Source organism: Giraffa tippelskirchi, chromosome 2 (assembly GCF_054371585.1).
Source record: "Giraffa tippelskirchi isolate mGirTip1 chromosome 2, T2T-mGirTip1v1.2.pri, whole genome shotgun sequence".
Lineage (NCBI taxonomy): Eukaryota > Metazoa > Chordata > Mammalia > Artiodactyla > Giraffidae > Giraffa > Giraffa tippelskirchi.
The window spans coordinates 167,288,137-167,308,155 of NC_137276.1; the positions used below are offsets into that span (position 1 = coordinate 167,288,137).

Consider the following 20,019-nt stretch of genomic DNA (forward strand, 5'->3'; position numbering starts at 1 on the left):
ACCCCAAATTAAGGTAATTCTCCTGGATCCTGAGTGTATATTTTAATGAACACATATTCTTAGCAAGTGCCAGACCTATGGAATTAAAACTATTGGAGAAGGAAAGACCAATGGAAGTCTTAGAGCTCCCTCGACCCAAATATCATCAAAAAATTAATTCCTAGGCTAACTGCAGAGATTGGTGTGACCACCCGAGGCTTGCTTAAAAAGATGCATTGGTGATGATTCCTATCATACTCTGTTTTAACTTTCTAGTTTGTCTCCAAAATAGGTGCACTGTAGAGGATGACAACAGATTACTGTAGGTTCCAGCTGCACATGCTTTTCCAGATGCAGTCTCCATGTGGAACAAACCAATTAACTCCCTGGCACACAGGTACTAACTTTTGTACACTTTTTTTCTCTATCCTAAAACAGAAGATCAGAAGCATTTTGCTTTTATTTAATACAGATATCAGTAAATTTATCATATTGCCACTAGGTTTTATCAACTATGTGTCACTGATTTGGCTATAGCAGGGGTTAGCAAACCATGACCCACAGACCAAATCCAGCCTAGCACCTATTTTTATAAATAAAGTTTTACTGCAAGACAGTTTCAGCTATTCTTTTACAAACTTCATATGGCTGTTTTTATACTATACCAGCAGAGCTGAGTAGTTATAAGAGAGACCACATGGCCTGTAAAATCTAAAATATTTACTACCTGGCCTTTTACAGAAAAAGTTTGCTAAATCTTGACTTACAAGCACTTAACATCTTAACACCTCATAGAATATTATATTAATCTACTTCATTGAGGAGCTCAAGCTGATAGAATCTGAAGAACAGACAGTATATGCTTTGGGTTAGATACCTTGAGATGACATATATGCCAGAGGGCAAAAAATAATCACAAGATTATAAAAGTCTACCACCTCAGTCAAGTTTCTGGTGGTTAAAGGTCTAGAGAACATTGAAAGTAAAGATCAAGTTGCACCTTTCCACCCATACCACTAAGAAAACACATATTGCTTAATATGCCTTTCTAGATTTGTGTATGATGCTTCAACATGTTTACTAAATGACAATGGTTGAGGAGGGCCCAAAGCAACAGAAGGATTCAGACTTCAATACAGGACATTTTGCTACTCAGCACTTATAACCCAGGGATCCAATGTTGCTAAAAATATCTGTGGGACTTCCCTGGTGGCACAAAGGATAAGAATCCTCCTGCCAATACAAGGGACTCGGGTTCAATATCCGGTCCAGGAAGATTCCATATGCTGTGGAGTAACTAAGTCCACGTGCCACAACTATGGAAGCCTACATGCTCTTGGGCTCTTGAGCCACAATTAACAAGAGCCCCTGTGTCACAACTACTAAAGCCCACACACCCTAGAACCCCACCATAACTGCTGAGCCCATGTGCTGCAGCTACTGAAGCGTGTGTGCCTAGAGCCTGTGCTCTGCAGCAAGTTCAAGAAGCCACAGCAATGAGAAGCCCATGCACCACAACTAGAGAGTAGCCCCTACTCTCCACAACTAGAGAAAGCTCATGTGCAGCAATGAAGACCCAGTGCAGCCAACAATTAATTACCTAATTAATTATGTAAAATCTGTGGATAAGAGGGATGTTGTTTTGAGCCTGTAGTAAACCTGGAAAGAAAAATCATAAAAGAGGCTCCAGGTATTCTGAAGCAATAACACAGCCCTTAGGCAAAAATTGTTTTCATTTTCAGAGCTAGTTTTAGGCTTGCTTATTAGCCACCACAGAACCTAGTGGCCCACCACAAAATATCAGATATATATTAATAATCTCTCTCCTCTTTTTTCATTTTGTCAAATAGGGCAGTTAAGGCATGAGAAATTGTATTTTGTGTGTGTGTGTGCAATAGAGTTTATTAAAGCATAAAAGGGATAGAGAAAGCTTCTGACATAGGTATCAGAAGGGGGCAGAAAGAGTACCCCCTTGCTAGTGTTAGCAGTGGAGTTATAAACTCTAAGATAACAGGATTAGCCAGAAGGTTTAATCCAGAGACTGTCCTTCAGGCAGGCTACATTATTGTTACAATCCTTGTAAAGACAGACCTACTCCCATAATTTACATTTTAAGATAACAGAATTAGAATCCAGAGAGTTTAATCCAGAGACTGTCCTCAGGCAGGATACATTATTGTTATATAATCCTTAGGAATGTAGAGAGAAAAGAAAAAAAAAGTTTGTCCTTTCTTTCTCCTTGAGAATTCCAGAACCCTCTCTCCTTGGGGACCCCTAGACTTCTTATCAACCTGCCTAGGAAATGACTCTCTCATTCCCCCTCTTTTCTTTTAGGAGAATTATGTTGCCAAGGGAAAGGGGCGTTGTTTTCATTCCATAACTACTTCCTGCTGTTTAGAGGCATAGTCCCTAAATTGTTGAGGCAACATATTCTCCTAACCCTCATATTGAGGGTCTCTGATCCAGGGGCCCCAGAGAAATTGTACTTCCAATTACTGTCTTTTCTCAATCAGAAGTTACCTTGTTAGCTTATCCATTGGAAAGAAAGACTATAAAACCCAAAAGAACCATAAAAACTGACAAATGAAACAAGGAGCTATAATAAGGCAACAAAGAACAGAAAATAGATCAAAAGTAACCAATACAGAAAGAAGCAGAAGAGAGACAAGTATCAAAATCTGAAAGAACAAAAACAAATAGCCAAGATGATAGGTTTAAACTCAAACATATCAATAACCACACTAAACATAAATGATCTGAATACATAAGTAAAAAGGCAGATATTGTCAAATTGGATTTTTTTCCCAAAGACCCAACTACATGATACCTTAAAAAAAAAAACTCTTTAAATATAAAAATACAATAGTCTCCCAAGGCAATGTAAATAAAAGCAAAAACAAACAAATGGAACCTAATCAAACTTACAAGCTTTTGTACAGCAAAGGAAACAATAAACAAAACAAACAGACAGCCTACAGAAGGAGAAAATATCTGCAAATGTTTTGACCAACAAAGGCTTAAACTCCAAAATACACAAATAGTTCACATAACTCAATAACAAGAACAAGGAAAAAACCCAATCAAAAAATGAGCAGAAGGCCTTCTTCTCCAAAGAAGATATACAGATGGTCAACAGGCACATGAAAAATGCTCAACATCACTAATTATTAGAGAAATGCAAATCAAAACAATAATGAGGTACCACCTCACACTGGTCAGAACAGCGATCATTAAAAAGTCTATAAATACCAAATGCTACAAAGGGTACGAAGAAAAGGGGACCCTCCTACAACTTGGTGGGAATGTAAGTTGGTACAGTCACTATGGAGAACACTAAAAATAGAGTTAGCATATGATCCAGCAATCCCACTTTAGGGCATATATCCAGACAAAACTATAATTCAAAAATGTTCATTGCAGTACTATTTACTAGACATGAAAACAACCTAAATCTCCATCGACAGATGAATGGATAAAGATGTGGTACATATATACAATGGCATACAACAGCATGGACTTTGAGATTATCACACTAAGTCAGAAAGAGAAAGACAAATACCATATGATATCATTTATATGGGGAGTCTAAAATATGACACCAACATGTCTATAAAACAGAAGCAAACCTACAGACACAGAAAACAGACTTGTAGTGCCCAAGGTGCAAGCAGGGAGGGTAGGGATGGACTGGGAGTCTGGGATTAAGAGATGAAAATTATTGTATATAGAATGGAAAAACAAGATCCTACTGTATAGCACATGGAACTATAGTTAATATCCTGTGATAAACCATAATGGAAACAAACATGAAAGAGAATGTATAATATAGATAGATAGATATGTATAACTCAATCACTTTGCTGTAAAATAGAAATTAACACAACATTGCAAATCAACTATATTTCATTTAAAAATATATACATAAATGTATATATTTTAAAATATATAAATAAATGTATTTATTTAAATTAACTAATTTATTTAAATATTTAAATAAATATTTTAAAAAATACATTTACCTATTTAAAAATATGTTAAAGACAAATGTTAAAAGAAAAAAGATGGTAAAATATATACTAATTTAAAAAAAGATTATCATTGCTATATTAATAAAGTAGACTGCAGAGCTAAGAATATTACTGGATATAAAGAAAGTAATTTCAAAGTGACACAGGAGTACATACACCAAGAGAACAATCCTAAATATTTAACAAGATTTAAAATATACAAAATAAAAACAATAGACCTAAAAGGAAAAAAACATAAATTTGCAAATACAGTGAGAGATTTCAACACCCCTTTCTCAATAATTAACAGAAATAGACAGAAAATCAGAAAGATATAAAAGACTTGAACACCATCAACTAGCTTGATCTAAATGATGTTGATCATCGATATTCATATATGATCATCTAGCCAGTAACAGTAGAATATATATTCTTTTCAAATGAAAACAGAAAAATGACTAAGATATACTATACTCGGAGAAAACAAAACAAGTCTCAATAAATTAAAATTATGCAAAATTTGCTATCTGGCTACAGTGAAATTAAATTTGAAATCAATAACAGAAAGGCATCTGAAAAATCTCTATATATTTAAAACATGTAACATATTTCTAACAAATCCATGGATCATGAAAGAAATCAAAAGGGAAATTGAAAAGCATTCTGAACAGAATGAAAGCGAAAATGCAATAGATTATACTTTAAATTTACGAAATGTAGCTAAAGCAATATTTAGTGGGAAATACACAGTACTAAATGTCTGTATTAAAAAAGAAAGTTCTGAAGTAAACTACCTCAACTTCTACCTTAATAACCTACAAAAAGAAAACTCAACTAAACTCTAAGGAAGCAAAAGATAGGAAGTAATAAACGTCAAAACATAAATCATGAAACAGAAAACAAAACAATAAAAAGTCAAAGTAAGCAAAAGCTAGTTTTTTAAGAAAGTCAATAAAAATTATAAACTCTGTGGGGGAGAATGGATACATGTATATGTATGGCTGAGTCCCTTTGCTGTTCACCATGAAACAATCACAACATTGTTAATCAGCTATACCCCAATACAAAATAAATTTTTTAAAAAAATCAAAGAAAAATTATAAACTCTAAGAAGACTGATGTCAAACTTTATGCCCCAAAATTCAATAACTTAGCCGAAATGGACAGAATTCTTAAAAGAAACAAACTACTAAAACTCACTCAAGAAGATAACTCGAATAACTACATTCACTAAAGAAACTGATCTGTAGATAAAAACCTTATCACAAAGAAAACTAGAAGCTCGAAAGGCTTCACCTACTAAATGCTTAAAGAAATAAAACTTCTACAGAAACATTTCTCAAATTTTGAAGAACAGAGAATACCTTTCCATTTATTCTATGAGGCCAGTTTTTTCATGTTAGCAAAACCAGACACACACCCCGGTCCCCCCTCAAAAAAATTACAAAAGAGGAAAACTACAAACCAATCCCCTGATGAATACAGGTACAATATCGTAAGAAAATTTTAGCAAATTGGATCTGACTATATAAACAGGATAATACAGGATGACTCAGTGGGGTTCATCACAGAACCACCAGATTGATTTAACATTTGAAAAGCTACAATCATCTCAATAAATGCAGACAAAAAATGCAGACAAAGCATTTGACAGAATACAACTTCAGTTCCTGATAAAAACCACTCATCAAACTGGGAATATAAGGGAATTTTCTCAACCTGGTAAAATGGCATCAAATACAAACTCTAAGTTAATATCATATTTAAGTATTTAACTGTTTAGACTGAGCTTTTCCTGGTAAGATCAAAATCAGGAACAAAGCAAGAATATCCATTCCTGCTACTTTATTCTTTGAGGATATCTTTGTTAACCACAGAATTCTACATTTGCAGTTATCCTCTTTTTTTAGAAGATATCATTAAGTTGCCTTCTGGCCTCCACGGTTTCTGTGAGAGGGGGAGAGAATGTGTCTAATGGTTTGCATTCACACAGTCTAGTGTCCTCAAGGAGTTTGGTTATTTTTGGTTGCTTGCCAATCTATTTTCAAAATCGTATTGTAGATATTTAAAGCTTGTGAGACTATTTCTTCTAAGAAATTTGTTTGTTTCTGCCAGGATCTTTGGAGCAAAGCATGGTGTAATCAGTTCAATTCAGTTTTAGAGACCAGTATAGTTCAAAACTAAGCTGCAGTCCTGATAAAGCCTATCTACTTCATACATAAAGGCTATCTACTTCGTACTCCTTCCTGTCTATCCTTTTCTTAGAGTGCAGACATGCAAAATCCTAACCCAAAGCTGAAGAGTTGCTCATGAGGTTTACCACCTTGGTGGGTTCTGCTCTCTAATCCCTGTCTTGAGAGGTTATCAGTAGTTCCCTCCAGAATTGGTAAAAGCCTCCCTGCCAAAAAAGTAGTTCCAAACATTGGGCTCATTTTCCCGAGCCTCCATTTTCCCCTGTAACCTAGTAATTCTTAGTAATCTTGTTATGTCTCCAAAGATTTCAGGAACATTATATTTTCAATTAAATTCTACATTAGACCTATTATTCTATATAATACATACATTCCATTTAGCTTGTCCACATGTATTTCATGGGACTATTGGTCTGAATGTCTTTCCTGGGAGCTCAGATGGTAAAGAATCTGCCTGCAATGCAGGAGACCCAGGTTCAATCCTTGGGTCAGGAAGATCTCCTGGAGAAGGAAATGGCAACCCACTGCAGTATTCTTGCCTGGAGAATTCCATGGACAGAGGAGTCTGGCGGGCTATAGTTCATGGGGTCACAAAGAGTCAGACATGACTGAGCAACTCACACCATTGGTCTCAATTACCTATTCCATCATTACTGGAAGTCTTTAAAGTAATAACCCCTTCATTTATTACTGATTTTAATAATTGAAGTATCATTCAAATATAATAAAATTCACCCTTTTAAAGTGTACAATTCAGAAATTTTAATACATTCACAGAGTTGTACCATCATTATCAACTAATTCCACAACATTTATATCACCTTAAAAAGAAACCACGTAACAATTAGTAGTTATTATGCCTATTTCCCTCCAGCTCCTATCAACTGCAAATATACTTTCTATCTCTGTAGATCTGCCTACTCTGGACATATTGAATAAATGAATTATAAATATGTGACCTTTTGTACCTGGCTTCTTTCACATAGCATGTTTTAAAGTTCATATGATACCATGTAATATCAAACTTCCTTCTTTTTTTTACTACTTAGTAACATTCTATCGTGTGAATATGCCATACTTTATTCATTCATCGGTTAATGGACATCTGGGTTATTTCTACTTTTTAACTGGTATGCATATTCATGCACACATTTTTGTTTAGACATACACTTTCAATTTCTGGGGTATGTGCCAAGAACTAGAATTGCGGGGTCATACGATAACTCTGTTTACTCTTCTGAGAACTTTCAAACTATTTTCCAAAGCAGCTGCACTATTTTACAACCTTATTAACAACATAAGAATGTTCCAAATTCTCCACATCCTTGCCAACACTTGTTATTGTCTGTCTTGTTATAGTCATCCTAGTGGGTGTGAAGTGGTATCTTAACACCTTGCTTTGCTTTTTACTAATGACTAACAATGTAACAGTGAAAGAGGAGAGTGAAAAAGCTGGCTTGAAACTCAACATTCAAAAAACTAAGATCATGGCATCTGGCCCCATCAATTCATGGCAAATAGATGAGGAAACAATGGAATTTTCTTTAACAAATAATTTATTTTCTTGGGCTCCAAAATCACTGCAGATGGTGATGTCAGCCATTAAATTAAAAGACACTTGCTCCTTGGAAGAAAAGCTATGACCAACCTAGACAGCATATTAAAAAGCAAAGACATAACTTTGTTGACAAAGGTCCATCTAGTCAAAGCTATGGTTTTTCCAGTAGTCATGTATATGTGAGAGTTGGACCATAAAGAAAGCTGAGCACTGAAGAATTAATGCTTTTGAACTGTGGTGTAGAAGAAGACTCTTGAGAGTCCCTTGGACTGCAAGATCAAACCAGTCAATCTCAAAGGAAATCAGTTCTGAATATTCATTGGAAGGACTGATGCTGAAGTTCCAATACTGTGGCCACCTGATACGAAGAATTGACTCACTGGAAAAGATCCTGATGCTGGGAAAGATTGAAAGCAGGAGAAAGAGATGACAGAGGAGATGGCTGGATGGCATCACTGACTCAATAGACATGAGTTTGAGCAAGCTCCGGGAGTTGGTGATGGACAGGGAAACCTGGAGTGCTGCAGTCCATAGGGTTGCAAAGAGTTAGATATGACTGAGCGACTGAATGAGTTCAGCATTTGGACACAGCTTAGCGACTGAACAACAACAAATAGCTGCTTTACAATGTTGTGTTAGTTTCTTGCTGTACAGCAAAGTTAATCAGTCATACATATACATATATCCACTCTTTTATAGATTTCCTTCCCATTTAAGTCACCACAGAGCACTGAGAAGAATTCCCTGTGTTCATTAACTATCTATTTTATACATAGTGGTGGTTTAGTGGCTAAGTCGTGTCCAACCCTTGCGACCCCATGGACTGTATGTAGCCCGCGCCAGGCTCCTCTGTCCACAGGATTATCCCAGCAAGAATACTAGAGTGTTTTGCCATTTTCTACTCCAGATTTTATACATAGTAGTGTACATATGTCAGTCCCAATCACCCAATTCTTCCCACTCTCTCTTTCTCCCATCCCTTGGTGGCCATACATTTGTTCTCTATGTCAGTGTCTTTATTTCTGTTTTGCAAATAAGTTCATCTCTACCATTTTTCTAAATTCACATATAAAGTCTTAGTTGCTGCTCCTCTGTCCATGGAATTCTCCAGACAAGAATACTGGAGTGGGTTGCCATTTCCTTCTCCAGGAGATCTTCCCAACCCAGGGATCAAACCCAGGTCTCCTGCATTGCAGGCAGATTTGTTACCATTTGAACCACCAGGAAAGCTGCAATATTATACAATATCTTTTTCTGACATACTTCACCTGTTACGGTAATCTCTAGGTCCATCCACATCTCTGCAAATGGCATTGTTTCATCCCTTTTTATGGCCAAGTAATATTCTACTGTGTATATGTACAGTAGAAAGAATAAAGAAGCTATTCTTTATCCATTCCTCTGTCAATGGACATTTGCATTGTCCGCTGTGCTGGAATGAACACTGGAATACATGCATCCTTTAGAAATATGTTTTTCTCCAGATATATGCCCAGGAATGGGATTGCCGGGTCATATGATAGCTCTATTTTTAGTCTTTTAAGAAACCTCCATACTATTCTCCATAATGGCTGTACCAATTTACACTGCCATCAACAATGTAAGAGGGTACCCTTTTCAGCATTTATTGTTTGTAGAATTTTTGATGATGGCCATGCTGATTGGTGTGAGGTGATACCTCATTGTAGTTTTGATTTGCATTTCTCTAATAATAATGTTGAGCATCTTTTTATGTGTCTGTTGGCCATCTACATGTCTTCTTTGAAGAAATGTCTATTTAGGTCTTCCACACTTTTTTTGATTGGGTTGTTCATTTTCTTTCTATATCGATCTGCATGAGGTGTTTGTATATTTTGGAGATTAATCCCCGCTGTTTCTTCATTGGCAAGTATTTTCTCCCATGTGATGGTTGTCTTTCTGTTTTATGGTTTCCTTTGCTGTACAAAGCTTTTAAATTTAATTAGGTCCCATTTGTTTATTTTTGTCTTTTTTTCCATCACTCTAGGCAGTAGATCAAAAAATATCTTGCTGTGATTTATGTCACAGAATGTTCTGTCTACATTTTCCTCTAAAAGTTTTATGGTATCCATCATTTAGGTCTTTAATCCATTTTGAGTTTTGTGTGTGTGTGTGTGTATGGTGTTAGGTAGTGTTCTAATTTCATTCTTTTACATGCAGTTGTTCAGTTTTACCAGCACCATTTATTGAAGAGACTGTCTTTTTTCCATTGTATATTCTTGCCTCCTTTTTCGTACATTAGGTGGCCACAGGTGCATGGGTTTATCTCTGGCCTTTCTATCCTGTTACATTGATCAATATTTCTGTTTTTGTGCCAGTACCATATTGTTTTGATTATTGCAAATTTGTAGTATAGTCAGAAGTCAGGGAGCCTGATTCTTCCAGTTCTATTCTTCTTTCTCAAGATTGCTTTTGCTATTCAGTCTTTTTTGTTTCCATACAAATTGTAAAATTTTTTGTTTTAATTCTTTGAAAAATGCCCTTGAATAGGGATTGCATTAAATCTATAGATTGCTTTTGGGTAGTATAGTCATTTTGACAATATTGATTCTTCCAATCCAAGAACATAGTATATCTTTCCATCTATTTTTGTTATCTTGGATTTCTTTCATCAGTATCTTACAGTTTTCTGAGTACAGGTCTTTTACTTTCTTAGATCAGTTTATTCCTAGGTATTTTATTCTTTTTGATGCAATGGTAAATGGGATTATCTCCTTAATCTCTCTTTCTGATCTTTCATTGTTAGTGCATAGGAAAGCAAGATATTTCCGTTTATTAATTTTGTATCTTGCAATTTTACCAAATGCATTGACAAGCTCTAGCAGTTTTCTGGTAGCATCTTCAGGACTTTTCACGTTTGGAAAACTCAGCAGTGGCCATAGGACTGGAAAAGGTCAGTTTTCATTCCAATCCCAAAGAAAGGCAATGCCAAAGAATGTTCAAATTACCATACAATTGCACTTCTTTCACAGGCCAGCAAGATTATGCTGAAAATCCTTCAAGCTAGGCTTCAGCAGTACATTAATGGAGAACTTCCAGATGTACAAACTGGATTTAGAAAACACAGAGGAACCAGAGATCATATTGCCCACATCCACTGGATCACAGAAAAAGTAAGGGAATTCCAAAAAACATCCACTTCAGTGACTATGCTAAAGGCTTTGACTGTGTGCATCACAACAAACTGTGGAATATTTTTAATGAGAATGGGAATACCAGACCACATTACCTGCCTCCTGAGAAAGCTGTATGCAGAACAAGAAGCAACAGTTAAAAACGGATATGGGACAACAGACTATTTCCAAATTGGGAAAGGAATACATCAAGGCTGTATATTCTCACCCTGATTATTTAACTTATATGCAGAGTACATCATGCAAAATGCCAGGCTGGATGAATCACAAGCTGGAATCAAGATTGCTGGGAGAAATATCAATAACCACAGATATGCAGATGATATCACTTTAATGGCAGAAAGCAAAGAGGAACTAAAGAGCCTCATAATGAAAGTGAAAAAGCCTCACGATGAAAGTGAAAGAGAGTGAAAAAACTGGCTAAAAACTCAACATTTAAAAACCAAAGATCATGGCATCCAATCCTATGACTTCATGACAAATAGATGGGGAAAATGTGGAAACAGTGTCATTTTTCATTTTCTTGGCACCAAAATCAATGCAGATGGTGACTACAGCCAAGAAATTAAAAGACACTTGCTGTCTTGTTCTTGATCTTAGAGGAAATGCTTTCAGCCTTTCACTATTGAGTATGATGCTAGCTGTACGTCTGTCATCAGTTCAGTTGCTCAGTCAGATCTGACTCTTTGCAACTCCATGGACCACAGCATGCCAGGGCTCCCTGTCCATCAACAACTCCCGGAGTTTACTCAAACTCATGTCCATTGAGTCAGTGATGCCATCCAACCATCTCATCCTCTGTAGTCCCCTTCTCCTCCCACCTTCATATCTTTCCCAGCATCAAGGTCTTTTCAAATGAGTCAGTTCTTCGCATCAGGTGGCCAAAGTATTGGAGTTTCAGCTTCAACATCAGTCCTTCCAATGAATATTCAAGACTTATTTCCTTTAGGATGGACCAGTTGGCTCTCCTTGCAGTCCAAGGGACTCTCAAGAGTCTTCTCCAACACCACAGTTCAAAAGCATCAATTCTTCGGTGCTCAGCCTTCTTTATAGTCCAACTCTCACATCCATACATGACCACTGGAAAAGCCATAGCCTTAACTAGATGGACCTTTGTTGCCAAAGTAATGTGTCTGTGTTTTAATATGCTGTCTAGGTTGCTTGTAACTTTTCTCCCAAGGAGTAAGCGTCTTTTAATTTCATGGCTGCAGTCACCATCTGCAGTGATTTTGGAGCCCCCCAAAATAGTCTATTACTGTTTCCACTGTTTCCCCATCTATTTGCCATGAAGTGATGGGACCAGATGCCATGATCTTAGTTTTCTGAATGTTGAGTTTTAAGCCAACTTTTTCACTCTCCTCTTTCACTTTCATCAAGAGTCTCTTCAGTTCCCCTTTGCTTTCTGCCATAAGGGTGGTGTCATCTGCATATCTGAGGTTGTTGATATTTCTCCCAGCAATCTTGATTCCAGCTTGTGCTTCCTCCAGCCCAGCGTTTCTCATGATGTACTCTGCATATAAGTTAAATAAGCAGGGTGACAATATACAGCCTTGACGTATTCCTTTCCCGATTTGGAACCAGTCTGTTGTTCCATGTCCAGTTCTAACTGTTGCTTCTTGACCTGCACACAGATTTCTCGGGAGGCAGGACAGGTGGTCTGGTATTCCCATCTCTTTCAGAATTTTCCACAGTTTGTGATCCACATAGTCAAAGGCTTTGGCATAGTCAGTAAAGTAGAAATAGATGTTTTTCTGGAACTCTCTTGCTTTTTCGATGATCCAACAGATGTTGGCAATTTGATCTCTGGCTCCTCTGCCTTTTCTAAATCCAGCTTGAACATCTGGAAGTTCACTGTTCATGTACTGTTGAAGCCTGGCTTGAAGAATTCTGAGCATTACTTTACTAGCGTGTGAGATGAGTGCAATTGTGTGGTAGTTTGAGCATTTTTTGGCATTGCCTTTCTTTGGGATTGGAATGAAAACCGACCTTTTCCAGTCCTGTGGCCACTGCTGAGTTTTCCAAATTTGCTGACATATTGAGTGCAGCACTTTCACAGCATCATCTTTTAGGATTTGAAATAGCTCAACTGGAGTTCCATCACCTCCACTAGCTTTGTTCATAGTGATGCTTCCTAAGGCCCATTTGACTTCACATTCCAGGATGTCTGGCTCTAGGTGAGTGATCAAACCACCGTGATTATCTGGTTCATGAAAATCCTTTTTGTATAGTTCTTCTGTGTATTCTTGCCACCTCTTCTTAATATCTTCTTCTGTTAGGTCCATACCATTTCTGTCCTTTATTGTGCCCAACTTTGCATGAATGAATGAAGAGATGGAGCCAAAGCAAAAACAACACCCAGTTGTGGATGTGAATGGTGATAGAAGCAAAGTCCTATGCTATAAAAAGCAATATTTCATAGGAATCTGGAATGTTAAGTCCATGAATCAAGGCAAATTGGAAGTGGTCAAACAGGAGATGGCAAGAGTGAACGTTGACATTGTAGGAATCAGTGAACTAAAATGGATGAGAATGGGTGAATTTAACTCAGATAACCATTTTATCTACTACTGTGGGCAAGAATCCCTTAGAAGAAATGGAGTAGCCATCATAGTCAACAAAAGACCCCGAAATGCAGTACTTGGATGCAATCTGAAAAACGACAGAATGATCTCTGTTCATTTCCAAGGCAAACCATTCAATATCACGGTAATCCAAGTCTATGCCCCGACCAGTAATGCTGAAGAAGCTGAAGTTGAACGATTCTATGAAGACCTACAAGGCCTTCTAGAACTAACACCCAAAAAAGATGTCCTTTTCATTATATGGGACTGGAATGCAAAAGTAGGAAGTCAAGAAACACCTGGAGTAACAGGCAAATTTGGCCTTGGAATACAGAATGAAGCAGGGCAAAGGCTAATAGAGTTTTGCCAAGAGAATGCACTGGTCATAGCAAACACCCTGTTCCAACAACACAAGAGGTTTGTCATATATGGCTTTTATTATGTTGAGGCAGGTTCCCTCTAAGCCCACTTTCTCAAGAGCTTTCATCACAAATGGTTGTTGAACTTTGTCAAAAGCTTTTTCTGTATCTATTGAGATTATATATATATAGCTTTATAATATCGCTTTTGACTAACTTAGAAAAGAAGAAAATACATTTTATTGTCTAACTACCTTTATGATTGCTCTTTGCTTTTTTTCCTTTCAGTATGTATTTAAATTATTATTTTGCTTTCAAATATGAAGAACTTCCATCAGAATTTCTTTAAGATGAGTCCATCAGCAACAAATTCTCTCATCTTCTGCTTATCTGCAAATATGTTTATTTCACATTCATTTCTGAAAGACAGCCTTGCTATATATAGGATTCTTGGTTGAGTTATTTTTTCCCTTTGAGTTTTTTGAGCATATTATCCCATCACCTTCTTGTCCCCACTATTTCTGTTGAGAAGGCAGTTGTTAATTTTGTTGTGGTTAACCTTGCAAATGACAAGTTGTTTTTCTCTTGCTGTTTTAAAGATTTTTCCTTGTCTTTCAGCATTTTTAATGATTCATCTATTTGTGAATCTCTTGCATGTATCCTATTTGGAATTCCTTGAGCTTCCTGGAGGAGTAGATTAACATATTTGAATAAGTGGAAACTTTTCAGCTCTTATTTCTTCAATGCTTCTTCTGCTCCCCTCTCTCTCCTTTCCTTCTGGTTCTCCCATCATGCATATGTTAGTGTGCTTAACAGGGCCTGATATTTTTCTGAAGTTCTGTTCATTTTTCTTCATTTTTCTCTCTGTTCTTTGGATTACATAATCTCTATTGATCTTTTTTCTGCCTGTTCAAATCTACTGTTGAGCCCAACTAGCAAGTTTTTTATTTCAGCTATATTTGTCAATTCCAGAATTTCCATTTGGTTCCTTTACTTTAAATTTTCTATCTTTTATTAATACTGTCTATTTGATGTGACATCACCATCATATTCTTTAATCATGGCTTCCTTTAGTTCTTTGAAGAAAATTATAATCGCTACTTTGAAGTCTTTGTTAAATCTGACATCAGATCATTCTCACAGGCAGTTTCTATTGCCTGCCTTCCCTACCATACCCGGTCCCCAGTGTAAGAATTATACTTTCTTTTTCTTTTGAATGTCTTGTAATTGTTTTTATTGGAAACTAGACATTTTAGAGGAGAAGGCAATGGCACCCCACTCCAGTACTCTTGCCTGGAGAATCCCATGGATGGAGGAGCCTGGTAGGCTGCAGTCCATGGGGTCGCTAAGAGTCAGACACGACTGAGCGACTTCACTTTCACTTTTCACTTTCATGCATTGGAGAAGGAAATGGCAACGCACTCCAGTGTTCTTGCCTAGAGAATCCCAGGGACAGGGGAGCCCGGTGGGCTGCCGTCTATGGGGTCACAGAGAGTCGGACACGACTGAAGCGACTTAGCAGCAGACATTTTAGAAACTATATTTTAACAACTCTGGGTACTGATCCACCTCCTCTCTCCTAGGGTGTGTTACTATTATTTGTTTGTTTACTTGTTTTCTGACTTGCTGGATTATTTTAGTGAAATCTGCTTCCTCTCTCTCCCATGATTTGTATTAATCAAATCAAACATGAAACGTTGTGTTCAGCCTTGAATGCCACATCTGAAGAATACTAACAAACGTAAGCATATAAAGAGGAAGCTTCCAGGATGAGGAGGGTTTCAAAATACGATAGACAAAAAGGGTAAGGAAACTGGGATATGTTACATGAAGTCAATCAGACTAACAGGATAAAAAGGACACAAAGCTGCTGATTTCAAAGTTGTGGTACAGCTGAAGACAGGGAGGGAGAGGTCACAGAACTTAGACAAATGTAGGCATTATAGGGAACAGATTTTAGCTCAAAAATACAAGAAAGAATTTTTAAAATAAGCAATTCAACAGTGGCATATACTACCTTATAAAATAACAAGGGTTTTACTTTTAAGTAGAAATTGTCAACATGTCACAACTGTTGAGAATGGCACTCCTTGTTTGAAAAGGACATCTGAGTAGATGATCATATTTTCCATGACAGTCAAGAACCCTGACCTCAAATGTAGTCATTTGTACACAATGCGAAGCACTTTACATGCCTATAGATATATATATTGCAAATAAACTATTATTCTTTTCAAGAAAAATGTGTACAAAGAAACCTTCTTAAATGTTTCTCTAGCAAAGAGTTCCTTTGAGATTGCTGTTTAAAAGTATTTTTCTGATCAGTCACATATCAGAGATGACTATATAAAACATTGGGAGAAATGATTAATTACTTTGAGCTTCTACATTCTCTCATGTACTTGCGTTAAAATTTTAGAATAAATTAATTCATTTTTTAAGAGTCCCTCAGTTCTTAGAAAACTTTTTTAATGAAGTAATTGAGATCCAGAACTCACCAGAAGAAATCTTACCAGCACCTTTATAGTCAACAGAAAATGCAGATGTGACTCCATTGGCTGACCCCAGCTCACCCATGGAAATTTGATAAGGGGGCCTCAGCTTGATTTCCATCTGCATGTCAGACAGATTTATCTTTGTTGAAAGAGACCTGGGATTATTATATCGCTGCTTGGTCCTCTGAATGAAGTTATCTATGTAAAATAAAAAATAAATTTCCTTGCAGTCATTTGTTAATTAAATCATTTGAAAGTGTGATGTTTACGGACAGTAAATTTGGCGATAAACAGTTTGTTATCTTAAATGTTCAACCTGTCATGGAAAGCCCTAATATTATTTGTGTTTAATGGTTAATATATCATGGCATCATCAGTTTTTCTCACTAGAAACTATATTCTAGAAACTAATAATTATAAATAAACTAAGGATTTAATATTAGATGATTGTGAGAATACTTCTACAATTATATCCACTTCAAGGAATTACTCTGAACTTCTAAAAAAAAAACAAAACAAAACTGAAAACAGCTCCCTTTAAATTTAAACCAAAGTCTTAATTTGTACAGGGATTCAGATCTCATAAAATATTGTCTGTAAGTATTACCAGTTGTAATTACATTAAAACATACATTGTAAATTGCATGTTCATATAAATCTGTTTTCTTATTTATTGCTTATACCATAAGAACATATGCTTTAAAGAACAAATTTAATGAAATCAATAAAAGACATTTCCTAAATTTCTCCCAATTTTATTTCCATTATTTGCACCTTGAATTTACACTTTTTCCCCCTTCTGCATCAGGAGTCAACCGAACTAATGTCCACAGGCCAAATCTAGCCTGTTGATTCTATTTGTGAATAAAATGTTACTAGAATATAACTATACTCATTCATTTATGCATTGCCTATGGCTGTTTTCAAGCTATAATAGCAAGGGCTGAGACAGTGAGAAAATAATACTTAAAGCCTAAAATTGTACTATCTGGTCCTTTCCAATAAATGTTTGCCAACTTCTGTTCTACATTAAGCAGCCTAAAAATACTATCACATAAACACAAAGCTCTGAATCTCTAACTTAAAATTTTCTCACTGAGAAATTATCCTCTGGGATTAATTCTTTGAGCCAATAATCACGATCCTCTACAGAGTTCAAACAGAACCTTTTCTTATAGGCATCCAAGTGAAGAAGTAAGTTGCCATAATTTATAGACTGTCAAACTATTCTGTCAAAAGCAAGTTAGTAGGATTTTCTGAGTTTTCTCTCTGTCCCTTAGTATTAGATGACTGAACAGAGACAGGATAATGAAAAGGGAAAAAAAAAAAATCAGGCCCTTACCAAATTCAATGAAACAGTACGGTCTGACAGCAGTGTTTGTCTTCATCATGTTATAAGTAGTAATGAACTCCTTCTGAAGCTCATCCAGGAAAGAGAAGGCCAGAACATTTGGGTAATTTTCAGTGCACAACATCATGTAGCTCACTCCCATAGAGCTAATAAAACTACAGTGTAAAAAACATCAGATTTAAAATTTCAAATTAAATCAAGGTAATTCATTACTTCACAAGACTGGCTCTATATACCATACACTGCTGTTACAGAGGCATCAATGATATTAACACTTATTAAATATTTTAGCAAAAAAATTAAAGGAATTGAAATATAATACTAGTTTCAGTTGCGGTTTAAAAACAATAGACAAAAAAGTGGAATGTATTCACTTTGCTGTACAGCAGAAACTAACACAACATTGTAAATCAACTATACTCAAATTAAGATTCATTTTTAAAAAGTAGAGAGGGACATATACTGTGATTCGAACACTTCAGTTACTTATCATTTGGGGTAGAAAGCAGGAAAGACTATGCAAATAGATAAGGGTCACAGATAGCTTAACATTTCAATCCTTCAACCTAGAGGAATTTAACACTGTTTGAATCAAGAACTTTGTAGAGGTTCTGATGAAAGTTATGGATACTCTTTGCAGAAACAACACAGAATTTGGCAGACAGTTTCAAGGTGATTACTGACCTCCTAAAGTTATCCACTGACTCCAAAATCAAATCCTCTACTTCACAAAATGAATTATGTATCATTGGGGGAAAATGAGAATTTATGAGTTCATAACAACAAATAAAAGGGAAGAAAGGAAGACTCATTCACAGCAGAATGCTGAATACCACTTGGTGAATGTGGAGATAGTGGTAGAACTGGAAAACGTAGCACTCTGCAGCCAACACAGTAAAGACTGAATCCATTTATAAACAGTGGATGCTAAATCTAGGTAGGTTCTTTGGTAAGGAGCACGAAATTGTGCATGGCTTTAAAATGTCTTCTCATGGATTGCTTATTGGCTGCAGGGGAATTCTACTTTATTTACCAAACAGTAGAAACTAGACAACACCTTAACCAAGTACTCTAATATCGCTAAAGAGGGACAGATGGCCTTCCCATGCCTCCAGATGTTGTTAGGGGAAGCACACTGATTGAAACTGCCCACCCTGGCCAGGCACCATGGCAACCATTTGCATGAGCTGTTTTATGACAGGAGGTCCTGGTAAGGAACAGGGAACTAATAAGCTTCCACCAACCAGAAGAGTCCAGGAAAGGTCAAAAGGAGACACCACCTGTCCGACAGCCTCCCAGAATCCTTCTCTCTGGCATCCACTTGGCTGAACAAGGTGTGCACCACCAGGAAGGACTCTGAGTCAGAATGATTGGCTAAAGACAACCCGGAAACTAATCCCACCACCATAAAACCCGAGACTGCAAGCCATGTGACAAAGCTGTTCTCCTGGGTTCCCTTACCCTACCGCTCTCCACCTGGGTGCCCTTTCCCAATAAAATCTCTTGCTTTGTCAGCACATGTGTCTCCTCGGACAATTCATTTCCGAGTGTTAGACAAGAGCCCAGTTTCAGGCCCTGGAAGGGGTCCTCTTTCCTGCAACAATGTGATCCTCAGTAAGACATATCAGTTCTGGCTGAGAATGCATTATCTGAATCTAATCATGAAGGAACACCAGAATAATCAACGTTCTATTTTCTTTAAAAGGGTGTGGGGTGGGGAGCTGTATTCTTCAGAAGCCTCAATGTTGTAAAAAATAAAAAAAGAAAGAAAGAAAGGCTGTGGAAATATTTCTGGTCACAGGAGGTTAAAGAGACACAACTAAATGCAATACCTAACTCTAGTCTGGATCCTGTGTTAGAGAAGGGGAAAAATTCTATAGAGAACATTCCTCGGTCAACTGACAAAAACAGAAAACAGGTGGAACAGTAGTTTATGTAAAAATATCGTATCAATATTAAATATACTAGACGTGATAACTGTACTATAATTAAGTATAGGAATATCTCTAACCTTAGAAAATATACTCTGAAGTAGTTAGGAATAAAAGGGTACGGTATTTTTGTTTCTCTCAAATGGTTTGGACAAAAATAAATCAGATAGATACAACAATAAAGTAAATGGGGTAAAATGTTAACAAAATGTGCCTCTGGGTTCAAGTATTATTTGTAATTTTCATATTTGTACAACTTTTCTGAAAGTTTGAAATTATTTCTAAATAAGTTAAAATTTAAAAACAAAAATGTTTAAATTAATCATCTTCTACTGGAAAAAAATTTCTAAAACAAAGTATACACTGCCCTATAACATGCATAGTATGGGACACAAATTGACGGCTTTTAATGAGTTATTAAACATTCTTGCATG

The 20,019-nt window shown here is 36.5% G+C and overlaps 1 protein-coding gene and 1 long non-coding RNA gene across 9 annotated transcripts in view; one reads left to right on the forward strand and one right to left on the reverse strand.

The window, feature by feature from the left end:
• The window catches only part of SEC22A (SEC22 homolog A, vesicle trafficking protein), a 90,217-nt gene that overhangs the window by 33,564 nt on the left and 36,634 nt on the right, over positions 1 to 20,019 (reverse strand). For all 8 annotated transcript variants that reach the window (XM_081571750.1, XM_081571749.1, XM_081571751.1 and 5 more), the window contains 2 exons: positions 17,646 to 17,809; positions 16,307 to 16,501 (listed from right to left, as the gene is read on the reverse strand). In XM_081571750.1, the coding sequence (XP_081427876.1) occupies positions 16,307 to 16,501; positions 17,646 to 17,809 (359 nt within the window). The remainder of the gene's footprint in view (positions 1 to 16,306; positions 16,502 to 17,645; positions 17,810 to 20,019) is intronic.
• Positions 9,707 to 15,483, forward strand: LOC145538889 (uncharacterized). The gene is made up of 2 exons (XR_014077311.1): positions 9,707 to 10,626; positions 12,945 to 15,483. It is a non-coding gene; the product is annotated as an uncharacterized LOC145538889 (long non-coding RNA).